We start from the raw sequence: 12,984 nt of genomic DNA, 5'->3' as shown, positions 1-12,984 counted from the left end.
ACCATGTGTGTTCTAGAGATAGAGTATTGGACCATGTGTGAATCGTGATAATATTTGGACTGAAACAGTGTTATGCACCATATCCTAAAGTACCAACCAGGTAAAGGAAACTCCAAACAAACCAAGCAGTTTGACTCTGTAGTCCAATGGACCTTGAACTTGTTAAGGATATTTGCAACTGTAGTCACAGAACACCAAACTGCTTGGAGATGGTGTCATACTGTACCTTCAACATGCTTGTCAATAGTTTTTTTCTGATCGTCTGACTTGTTTTCTCTGGTCCATGTTCAGTGTGGTGCACACGGTGATACCAAACATCAGTGACCACTTTTCTCCGTTTAAATAGGCTGAATGAGTGATTACAGGATAGAAGAAGTGTGATACCAAAGACAACAGTTGTAATATTGATAATAATATAATTTTTGTATGAACAAATCTGAGGCTACAAGACACAACAATTGAACCTTTTTTACAATTCTTTGCTCCGCTCCACTCTGTACATACTAAAGGCAGGTATACGTGAGGAAAGCTTTACTCCTTCTAACAAATTAATTTATGACTACTTTTGGTACTGGGCAGTGCGTGATAGTTGGTCACAGTTGTGCATTTTATTTGATCATTTTCTTCTGCATTTGTCCATTTATTCAAAAAAATATTTTCCCACTAAATACAGGGTTGTACTATTGTGATAAGGAATATTTTGGAGATATACATTTCAGCCCACTTCTGTCATGTGTGCCAGGTTTCATGAGTTTTCGAGCTTCCCTTTCTCCTCAACAGCAAATTCCTGTGTCATGGCCAAACATCAATGGTCTTCGATGCAAGCTGACAGGCTTCTCAGTAGAGCATCATCACGGTCTGAAGGTGTTACTGACTCTGGTTTGTGGTGGATCTGATCAATCTGCTGGAAGAAAAATGTTTCGTCAGTTAATTTTCACTTTCAAAATTCATTTAGCAGACTGACTTTTTCTTTAGCAGTCCATCTCTGGTCCTTCTAAAAGTCAATATCAATAAAAACAATGCATAAATATCGGATAACATCACGTCAAACACGGATGCCGACGACCAGGTCTTGTAGATGTCTGGCTCCCAGATGCCAATGTGCAGCTGTTCGCACCTAACTGAGCTCTCCCACATGTGGGTGAGAACCTCTCTTCCTCCGCTGTCACAGTAGTGCTACAACACTCAGGGTTGTAAAAACCTGCTGCTTTGAATGTTGGAGACTCTAAACGTTTTTCCTCCTAAACTGGCCGTTCCCCATTGCTGTTTCACAAGTTTAAATGGGTCACTACTTTTTACTTTACTTTAAACCGATGCGGTGTGAAAGCCCAACTAACTGAATCAGTGTAACAAAAACATGAACGTTTGTTCGGCGCTCGGTTGGACTTTTAGGTGTTTGGCTACATTAAAAGATCCCCACAAGACATGTCTCAAAACATCATTTCAAAAGTTGAACTGCTGGATGTAATGTAATATGTTTACGTCACCATAATTTAGTAACCTTTTGTTTGGGAGCTTTTGATGCAACCAACTTCTTGTCATGGTGCAATCATGAAGTAAACAGCTCACGGGCCTCATTTATAAAACATTGCGTAAGATCCATAGTAAAAGTGTTCGTACGGGAAAAAAATATTCCGATTTATAAAAACAGGTTCACACACTAAATTTTCCCTTTATAAATCACAATTTACAGGAAAACGTGCGCAGCCAGATCAGCCTCATAGCCCAACCATAACTGGTTGAAAAGCACATTACGAAGGTTGATGCATGTAAAATTGGCCATGTGGCCAAAAAAAACCTATGAACAAAATATGACACTTACAATTAAAAGTTTTTCATGGAATAGTTATGGCTCACGAGCACAAGTAACACCGCTGGTTTGAATGTAAATGATAATGTAGATCTAGGCTCATCTAACATGTCATATGAAGTGAAAATAAACATGGAGAGGCATTGTTATGCGTATAATGATACCTCTCACTTTTAATTTCTACAATCTGGCTTCAAGCAATCACCTCACCATCTGTGTCACCAATTTTTCCTGGTTTAAAAATATTCATATTCATGTGTCAGAGTTTGCTTACAGGTCATTTTCTTGTCAACTTAGTTTTTATATAGCCTGACTGGTGCATGAGGAGTGGTGTACGCAACCGTTATAAATGAGGCCCCCAGGTTATCTGACAATTTACACTACACACGCGACACTGCAGAAAGTTTATTGACCCCTTTTATGATTTTAATATTTGCTATTGATAAATCATTGAGTGTCCTTTGTAGAGCGTTATAACAAAATATTTGTAACAATCATTATTGTGACTGATGGAATTAAATGGGTTCATTTGAGGTGTTTGCAGAAACGAGCTGACGTTCGCACCATGGGTGCATGTTGACCAAAATGAAATGGGAACCAGGGTACTTGTTGTAATGGCCCCCTTACATACTTTCAGGTGCACATGTAAGGGCATTGCTAAGGTACCCTGGGAACGGTTTACAGTTTACATTGGATGGACACAGTTTTCTCTGTTTTGAGATTTCACTATGGCACCACAGCCATTCTTATTTTTCATGGAAAGAAACATCTCAGTATGACAGACAGATGCATTTTTAAGAGTTTAATCAATGCTAGGTGAGGGACTTTAAAAGACAGTAAATAATGAATGCACGTGTTCTGACCCTGGTACGTAAGTATAAGAGTATCACTTCATCAACGTTTTTAATGTGACCCAAATGGAACCGTAAGCAGCGAGGGGATTCAACTTTTCTCTGTTGCTCTATTTTATGTTTTCATTTTTCACACAACAAAGGCTTGTGTTTTCCAACAAATTGAAATACCATGAATGTTTTCCGGGGGAGACCGCTGGCTTTTGGAAGAGATGTGAAACTGTTTCATTTCAAACAAGTCAGTGCTGTAAACTCTTTTTTTCTCTCTTTCAGGACAGATTTCTGTGTACATAAAGATGAGCCCTGTGATACTGTGGGTGAGTACCATTAAGTGTCTTTCACTCTCACTCTCTCTCTCTCTCTCTCACTGTGTTTGAAAGATCTGCATGGACCTGCATTGTTGGGATTGTGTTGCTTTGCGTACCAGTGAGACAAATAATACAAACTGGGGAGTTCGAAAGTCCATCACACCAAAACGCAGCAGTGGTTTGTAATACTTTTGGATTTTGTGTTTTCCACCTTGTTTATGCTACAAAGTGACCTCAACAGGAATGTCCACTTAGATATTTAACTGAACAACAATAGTATGATTTCGGATGTTTGAGGAAGTTGATTTGTTTCTTTCTTATTGGCTCAAACCAAATAGCTTTCATTATACCCTCAGAGTAGCATGCAAAAGGAGTCAGAGGGTGGAGGGTTTGTGGTGGGTCCAAATACATATTTTCTTTTTTGTTTTATGTTCTCCACTTTGTAGAATCAACATCTGAGTGTTTTATCTCAAAACAAGTCTAGTTCTTTGGATTATTGTATTCTCCTTGATAATGGTGATGTAATATATAAACCACTCAGCACAAGACATGGAAAAAAAAGAGGAAAGTTAAAGCTGTTTACTTTTAAAAGTTCAAAAGTTTTAAAGTAAATATCCTACATATTGCTCATATAATGAGGTCCTGGACTAAACCTATATATTGCTGCAGCAACGTGAAAAGTTAAATCAGTGGAGGTCAGAAAACACTTAAGAAATGGTGATTGAATTAGTTTTTAATCCTCTATAGTAAATGCTCAGAAGCCTGGATGTGAAGTGGGATTCTGAGTTAGCGAGGTACCCTCAGGTTTAACCCTTCGTTTTCTGGGTTACGATGGTGGTTTACTACTAACCAGGATACATCGCCATGGTAACTTATGTGTGCACACCTAATCTGCTCTGGAGCAGGTTATGTTCAAGATAACAGATCAAAACATAAAAATGTCGCCTGCTGTTCAGTCAATTCCCTTTGAAAATGTCTACACCAATCATAGAAGATCCCACGGAGCTGGTTGCGTGGACAGTGGGAGAGTCTCCGTAGACGGTAAGAGGGTTCAATATTCACCATGTATTCCCACAGTCCTCTGTTTTGACATTTGCAGACAGAAAGAGAAAAAGGATGAAGGGACTGAAAGGTGACTCGGTGGTCTGCAGTGCCCTTCTGGTAAACTTATCGTTTTAGGTTTTTTCAAACAAACGCCACTTTTTGTTCTTGTTAAAACTGAATAAAGTGATTAATACAAATTCATGGGTGTCCACTGGGACAACAAGCTGACCTGGAAATCAAACATTGACAGTTATTATGGAAAAGGCCAGCCATGCTTTTTTTTTTTTTTTTTTTTTCCTTTTGAGGGAAATGAAGAGCTTTACCATGTGTAGCTCGACAGTTTTATGACTGAGTTGTGTCCGTATACTGTTTTGGCAGCGTATAGGAGGCTGATGATATAAGGCTGAAGAAGAATCAGTTCTGCAGTCTGGAATCTACAGAATGTGTGTGTGTGTGTGTGTTATATTCAGATGAACCATACCTACTTCTGAAAACTGGATCTTCCAAAGCAGTGTTTTCCTTTAAGACATTGCAGCGCTGCGTTTAGCCACACTCCCAGATTTTTGTTGGTTGACCATGGACGAGTATGTCGGAGCCCTCCGTTTCAGACTCCGTGGTCCTGTTCAAATGAAGGACAGAGTTGTATTAATGTCAGTCTGAACTTGGCCTGATACTGAATATTATGTGCATAGTATGCAAACAATACCAACATATTTCCTTTTATTTTCCGACACAGTTGTTGCAACTTGAAGCACTTGTTTGAGGTTTAGATTTGATTTCAAATTGAAGAAGAAGACCAGCATGTTGATGTTTTCAAAGTTTAATCAAAACCACCAAACTTTATTAACCCAGACCAACAGTTTTAGCAGCATAAAGCCATCACATGTCCTGGATAGGAAAAGTCAGTTAGTGAATCTAATACATGCAGCAATTATGTTTTCTCAAAAAAATATGCACACAGTCAAAATGAATTATTAGTACACTCTTAAATGAAATGTTACAATTGATTCAGTTATGTCAACCGGTCCCTCAGACTGGGTTTAGTAAATAGGAAAAATGGTATTCAATGGTATATGACACATATTTACGTAACACTCTTACATTGAATTTAGTCAAGTTACATTACTTTTACTTAACTCGACATTCCGTTTTAGTTTGTAGGATTTTGTTGATCATACAATGGAACTCGCAAGTTTATAAATCCTTAAACTTTCTTCATTTCTGTATGACTATAAGTTTAAGTATCATCAGATTTTCGCTCCTCACAAAAGTAGATAAAGAGAACAAATTTAACAAATGAGACAAACATTATTATACTTGGTCATATATTCATTGAGATAAAATATCTAATATTACAGTTATTAGCACAAGTATGTAAACTTTGGCTTTCAGTATCCGGAGTGACCCCTTAACTGTCAATCAGGCCTGCACATTGGCTTGGAGGAATTTTCTCCCATCCTCCGTACAGAAGAGTTTGAGCTCTGGGATAGATGTAGCCTTCTTTATATCAACTGCTTGGTTCTAGTCCTTCCACAACATTTGTATTGGATTAAGGTCTGAAGTTTGACTTGGCCATAACCCTAATTATTCTTTAATCATCCACTGGTAGAACAGCATCTGGTGCTGAAGCTCGTTGTCTTGCCGCACGACCCGCTTTCTCCTGACATAGATCTTCTAACATTTTCCTTTTTAATTTATCTGTGTGGAGTTTGCATGTTCTCCTTGTGCCTGCTTGGCTTTTCTCCGGCCTCCTCCCACGGTCCAAAGACATGCGTGTTAGGTTAACTGATGATCATAAGTTAGCCATAGGTATGATTGTCTTTCTTTCTGCGTTGGCCGTGTGATTGGCTGGGGATTTGTTGAAGGTGGAACCCGCCTTTGGTCAAAGTCAGCTGACAACTGTAGATTCCCAGGGTTCAGGACAAAAATAGATAATGGATGTATGGTATTATTTTGGAGTCATTGTTTCATCTTTTTAAGCCATTCAGGCCCAGATACAGCAAAACAAGCCCGACCCATGATTCTACCACCACCATGCTCCACAGGTGGGATCAGTTTCTTATGCTGTAATGCAGTTTTTGTTTTCATTTGATAACACTTCTCATTCAACCCCAAAGGTTATATTTTGATTTCAACAGTCTTGGCCTTGTCCATGTGATCTTGCATGAACTGCAGAAGGGCAGCAGTGTTCATTTTGGAGAGCGGTGGCCTTCTCTCTCCCATAGTTTGTGCTTTATCCCTGTTGTCTTCTCTCTCCTTGTATCTTCCTGCCGGTTCTCTGGCTCCAGAGCTGCATGTTTCTAATCTGCGGTCACTGGCCCCAGAAACCTGCGCAGTGTTAATTGTTGCCTCCCTACAGTGTTCTTTTCTCTTATTGCGCCACCCTCACCCCAACTGCTCAGGACAGACGTCCGCCTACCTCTGAGGCTGGCTCTCGCAAAGGTTTCTGTCTAACATCCAGTTCCTGACGCTGCTGCTTTAGTCTCCAGGAGCTGGTGTGTGTGAGAGAGGCCGTTGGGCGCTGCCAGTATATTCAGGAACACCTGTACGCCAGGCCTCCCCCATAGTAACACAAATGTGTCTTTTGTTCACATCGTTTTATTCATTCAAATGTTGTGAACCTCAGGCTCTGCCAGGGGTTTTGTGATGTCAGGGACTGTCTGTGTCATGCTGGCTTAGACCATTACTCAAGCAAAGTCACCTGCAAACACAAATGTGTCATTCTGAAATATTGGTTGAATCTGATGGTGTCCTGCCTGAACTGTAAATGGTGTTTTCCTAATTCATAACTGCACGGTTCTAGGTGTGTTTATTATACCTTCTTTTGCTACATATCTTTTCTCAACTACATCCCCCCCCCTCCCACCCCCGTGGTTACATGCCAGATACATTCCTGTCATAGTTTAGTACTTGGTCCAAGGCAAAATGTCGAAACCTTCACTGTACAGTGTATGTTTTTTCTGGCTGATTCCAACTGCCTACCTGCACACAAAAAAGGGAAATGACAAAAAGTATTGCTTCAAAAGACAACAAGAAGAGCAACACAAACTCGGAGAAAGTAGTTAAAACTTATAATTTGAAGAATAATTTTTTAATGTGTTGTCGGGTGTTTTCATCATAGTTTCCCATTTATAGTGGCAGAGTTTGGACTTTTCAGAAACTTTCAGTACAGTGCAGATCAAAGTCAAGTGCACCTTGCTCAGGGCATGCCAGAAGCACAGTGATGGCATATAACTAACTGGATATGGGCTGAGGTCAGCAACAATACACAGGACCAACATGAAATCAAAGTAGAGTTTAAAACGATTTCTAGTTTTTTGCATGTTGTATTTGTTTATTTAAAATTTTCTGAAGTTCATTTTATGTTAGAGTTGACCATACATCCACACATCTATCATTTATATGTACATTCTGTAGGTTTACTAGCAGAAATGTTTTGGGTAACTGATGGACAATGACCACCGACATGCCTGACAAAGGCTGTGAGACAAAAACACAATCATGTAAAGTTGCAGGTTACAGTTTGTCAGATAATCTGACCATATACACATCTTCAAATCTCTCCAGGTACAGAGTATTTGGTGCCCTTGGAAATTTAAATCTCAATGTTTTTGTTTCCATTATGAAATAAATTCGTAATGATGGATCCGCTGGTTGATGTGGTAGGGTCATAAAGTTAAATGGTCTTTCAACAGACCATAAGTGTTGTTAGCTAAATAAAAAAAAGGCCTTTCTACGAGAGGTGAATAAAACTCACTGGACAGACGGGCTTTAATTCGGCTATATATCTTAGTCTTTCCCGATATAGCACTACTTCCCAGACATCACGTATTATCAGCATGTGCATAGCTATGAGATAATGGAAGTAGATGTAGACAGAAGCAGTGCTGTGTTGTGGGCATTGTTCCAGCTCCTGGCCATGCCTGGCCCTGCACAGCTCTGCCCGACCATAATACTCTCAATCTGCTAATCTTCCTTCACAATGCGAACACTCCTGCTCTTTGTGCAAGCAGGCCCAAAGTGTGTGACCTAGTTTGAGCCTCACTATAATCACAGAACTCATAAAAGGTCCTACTTAAAAAAAACGCTGCCACTCATGTTTCATCTCCCTGTTTCTCCTCTCCAGGTCGCCTCAAGCTTTTTCACGTCAAACACACACACACACACACACACACACACACACACACACACACACACACACACACACACACACACACACACACACACACACACACACACACACACACATGGGACACACACACACACACACACACACGGGACACACACACACACACACACACACACACACACACACACACACACACACACACACACACACACACACACACACACACACACACACACACACACACACACACACACACACACACACACACACACACACAAAGGATCTAAACCTTCTTTTGCTGTGTCATAGTTCACTTTACACCTCCTACACCTACCGTACCTCCAACAAGTCCAATTTAAAAGCAGTATATCCTACAGGTCTCCAGAATGACATTACTGTGGTTCTCTGGATGTGTGTGGTTTGGTGTGCCAGTGGGGGTTTAGTGTGCCAGTGGGGTCACTTTACGGTGAACAAGTATTTGCATGTTTTTGCGGAAGCACGCGTGTGTGTATGTGTTTGTGAGAAAGTGAACAAAGCATCTCTTCCAGACTGACTCAGGTCTGTGTTGTCAGCAGTGGGAGTTTGGACCGCTCAGGATTCAGTGGCTCAATGAAAGGCCTCGCATGTAGTAACGGCTAATTAACACAAAATAAATGGCTTCCCAAAGCTGCTTGTGGCCAGCACAGTGCTGTAAATCCAGAGGCCTGATGAGGCTTTGTAGCTCTTTTGAGGCTGTCTTGCTCGATGTGCCGCCAGCTATGTGAGCCAACACATCACTGTTTGATCAGCCAGCTAGCCCCCAGCGGCAGGGCAAAATCTAGCTCTGATAACCACAGCACTGTGGATCACAGGTCTTTGTCTGGGGGCTTTAGCATCAGAAGTGCTGGCTTCAACGGATCTTTGATGCTGCAAAAAAGCTTATCCACACATCTGACCTCACTGCGGAGTTTCAACAGTCAGCCTGGTTGTATTCACATGGGCTTTATGGGTCCGGCATGGTAAGAGTTTGCTCAGGCCTTAGCATCCAGTTCTATTTAAAAAGAATCGGACCAGCCAATGAGGTCCTCATTTTATGGACCAAACATGACCGGTCTTTCATTCCAGTGAACGTTGCTCACTCAGCAATGCAAACAAAAAGTTCTGTTTGTGTGTTCATATAGTGCCCATAACACATGAGCATTAGTGTCTGATTGTTTACAGATATTGACGACATACAAGTAATTTGTGGATAGTGAATAAGTGGCTTTTAACACTCTGAACCTTAAATGTTTACTGTTTACTTCAGAAGAAACAAATATGTTGCACACCACTATATGTTAAATATGTTGCTCACTGACAAAGTGCTGAATTTTTTTTATGCTGCACAAAAGTTGTATGTTTGAAGTGATAAAACTTACATACAGACAAAACCAACCATATTTGGCTCCTGATTGCGGAACCATTGAAATGATTTAGCTTATTCCATGACTGTGTATTATTAATAAGGATTTACAAGCAAAAATGGGTTGTGTCAGCCTGTTTGCAAGGGGTCATAACTCATGGAAGAAAAAAAAAAAGACCTTGGAGGGTCAGGCATGCAAACGGAGTTGCCGAGACCCCAAAATCCAGTCAAAGCAGTAGAGCTGACTGTGGAATACAAAAAAAAATACTAATATAACGTTTATTATCAAGAGAACCTGGTTCATGAACAGCAGCTAGAACATTTTAGGACATGTCACTCAAAATGGAAAATGACAGGGTGATCACAAAGTTCTGAAACTGCTCGTGTTGCGCATGAACGCTGCGGAACACGGTGACGTTCATGCAGCACAGAGACGCTGTAACCTTCGTGAGTAAGTATTCCAAGTTTAATCACTTCATCAACATCAACACTGGAGTTCAACATGCTTTTGTATGCAGCTGTCCGGCTGCATCTGCAATTGTTTACGCGCCTGGAAGTTGAGCAGTGAGTGCACAACAGAGGTTATGACAAAACAGAGGGAAGTAGCAAGGAGCTAAATCCAGTGAGTCGGGGTGGTGGGGAGCGATGGTTGTGTTGTCTTTTTAATGTGCATTGTCGTGTTGGAGAAACTAAGTGACATCACGCCACAGTTCAAGACATTTGCGTAGAATCTTTTCTCTCAGATGTCTCAGTATGTCGACAGTCTCTCCCTAGAATGAATTTCAAAGGAAACCCAGCTGGCTCTGCACCTGATCTGATGCGCCTTTTCCGGTTTTGGAAAGTGATGTTCCGCCCTTTGGAAATTCGAATGTCTCTCAAAACACCTCTCCGGGCTCATTGCTTCATTGCCGTAGGCTACCTGAAGCGTCTTAAGGGTCTTTGTTGCCGATTTCCAGAGTTTGACGCAAAATTTGATGCGTGTCCTCCGTCATGTCTATGGAGAAATCGCAGACGTGTTCGACCAGAGCTCACAAAAATGTGTGTAACTCAGGAACAGTGATTAACAGTGATTAAAGTTGTAGAACTTACTCATGGTGGTTATAGCTTCCTCCTGCTCCGTGCACGTTAAGGTGCTACTCACTGCTCATGTGCAACAGCAGCAGTCTCTGACTTTTTGATCTGCCCTCATAAATCTTGTGAAGCACTGTTCCTTGACACAATCTCTCTCATTTAATATCTGTATGTGTTATTACCACACTTTTATTTTTGCTTAGTACATAAACAGCTCTTTGAACGACAGTGCAAATATAACCTCTTTGCATTTGAAGCTAAAAAAAACATGTCTGACTGGCTTTATTTGAATAGAAACATCAAGGATGCTTTCCTATAATTTCCTCAAGTCATATACATTATACTCATAATTCCAGTTTCTGACTAAATGGTAAATGGTCAGCACTTATGTAGTGCCTTTTCAACTTAGCAGTATCAAAGCATTTCAAAATGTTTCCCATTCACCCTTGCACACACACACCAATGGTGACAGAGCTGACGTGCGAGGTGCTCAAGTGTCATCAGGAACAACTTGGGGTTTAGTGTCTTGCCCAAGGAAGCTTTGGCTTGCACGGCAAAATACATGCATGCATGAAACGGGGATTGAACTGCCAGCGTTGACATTCAGGGGCAACCCGCTCTACCATCTGAGCCACAGCCGCACACACAAGGCATGCATGGTTGTAAAACACCAAACCAGTAAAAGGGAAAAAAAACCCAGGTCCAATTCCAGTCGAGTAAATGTTTTCATCACCGCCAAAGACCTAAAGTCTGAGTCCAAGCCAGTCCAAAACCACCACGTTTGGATTTTACTAAATGGATCCCTTCTGAATGACATCATTTTGAGAAGCAAAATGCCATTTCTTGAGAAAATAAAATGACCGAGCCAGATGGCAAAACAAAGTGCATCGTAAAAATGATTGCATAATAAAATAAAACGGTCAATATGTGTTTATGTCTGTGTGTATATTGTCAATATGCACACAATATAGACACAATATACACACACATTGGTGTGTTTACTGCAACACACCAACCTATGTTACATGTGTCTGTAATGTAACACAGATTGATGTGTTGCAGTGAACTAATTGGTAGAAATGGACCTTTTACTGATGTTGAACTGAGAAGCATCATCTCGTTGGTCGTGTTAATTGAGGTTACGTTAGGGTTAGGTATGAAATGGTTATGCTTAAATTTAAAGTTCCAGTTTGGGTGAAGCGGTCCACCGTGACTGTCAATCCTTTGCCCTAACAAGGATAGTTTCGCAAACGTGTGTGCACTGACACAGGAAGGTCTATAATTTCCACCTTGGAGCACACCTGAGTGGGGGCTGATTGATTGTTGTTGGGAAACATTTTTGGCCACTCATGTATACTCAAGCCGTCCTCCTTTCAAACGTATGTTTGCTGGCGGTACTTGACTCCCAGTCATCGATGGTTTTGAAACCCACACATATTACCAAATTATTGTGCAGGTGCCATTTTTGTTCTTTTCCTGCAGTCAGCTAGTCTGGCTCTGCCCCCTATTGCTCACAGCATCAGTCTTCACTGTGATGATAGTCTAGAAACCTTGTTTGCATTAGAGTTTGCTCGGTCAACCAGTAAGTGAACACTGGGTGTCGCAAAGCGCAATGACATTGAAGTCAAGCCTTTGTTTCTGAATGTAGTTGGAACGAGCTATGGGGATGAAAGATGGAGGCCGAGTTAGAGAAATTAAAAGATGTAATTTACCAAGACGGTGCTGAAAGATTCAGGGTACACATTAATATAAAGACACTGGTTTAAAACCAGGGGACAGAAAGAAACAGAGCAGATAGTTAAGGAGAGGAGGCAGCTAAAGAAGCAGTAGAAGAAGGAAACACAGGAGGGAAAGACAGTTAATTGAGTTGTTGCTGCAAGAACATAGACATTTATTAGCAGTCCTTAGTAGGGCTAAAGTATACAGGGAAGAGCTCGAGGAATACATAAGATATGAGAAGATAGAGAGAGAAGCCTCCCATCTATTAGGTGAGACAGAACATATGATAGACGTTAGACCACCAATATGTAGTGAAGTACAGGCAGTTTTAAGGTGTGTAAAAGCTTCATGGCTGGTATATAAAAGTGCACCTGATGTTCTTAAGTTCATGTGGAGGCTCTTTAGGATAGTATGGAAAAAAACAAACAGGTGATACCAAGGGCATGGCGCATGGCAGAGTGTGTACTTATTCCCAGAAAGAAAACGTTGGTAGATTTAAGTCGGTTTAGGCCGATATGCTCTGTTAAATGTAGAAGGAAAGATTTTCTTTTGTGGCACAGAGACTGGCAGGTGACCCAGAGAGGAAAAATATGTTTGATACTTTGGTACAAAAAAAGCTGTAATTCCAGGTTTTGCAGGTTGCATAGAACAATTTAGTGTAATTTGGCATC

General features: G+C 40.9%; 1 protein-coding gene across 1 annotated transcript in view; it reads left to right on the top strand.

Moving 5' to 3' along the window:
- Positions 1 to 12,984, top strand: part of adamts17 (ADAM metallopeptidase with thrombospondin type 1 motif, 17) — a 109,582-nt gene that overhangs the window by 34,878 nt on the left and 61,720 nt on the right. Inside the window, exon 7 of the mRNA XM_069711442.1 lies at positions 2,935 to 2,978. Within this exon, the coding sequence (XP_069567543.1) occupies positions 2,935 to 2,978 (44 nt within the window). The remainder of the gene's footprint in view (positions 1 to 2,934; positions 2,979 to 12,984) is intronic.

This window comes from Brachyistius frenatus, unplaced genomic scaffold (assembly GCF_029030835.1).
Source record: "Brachyistius frenatus isolate BFR_SWC_R1_liver_20210118 unplaced genomic scaffold, ASM2903083v1 Contig_100, whole genome shotgun sequence".
Lineage (NCBI taxonomy): Eukaryota > Metazoa > Chordata > Actinopteri > Embiotocidae > Brachyistius > Brachyistius frenatus.
The sequence above is the reverse complement of the archived record's forward strand: the minus strand, read 5'-3'. Positions and strand labels throughout refer to the sequence as shown.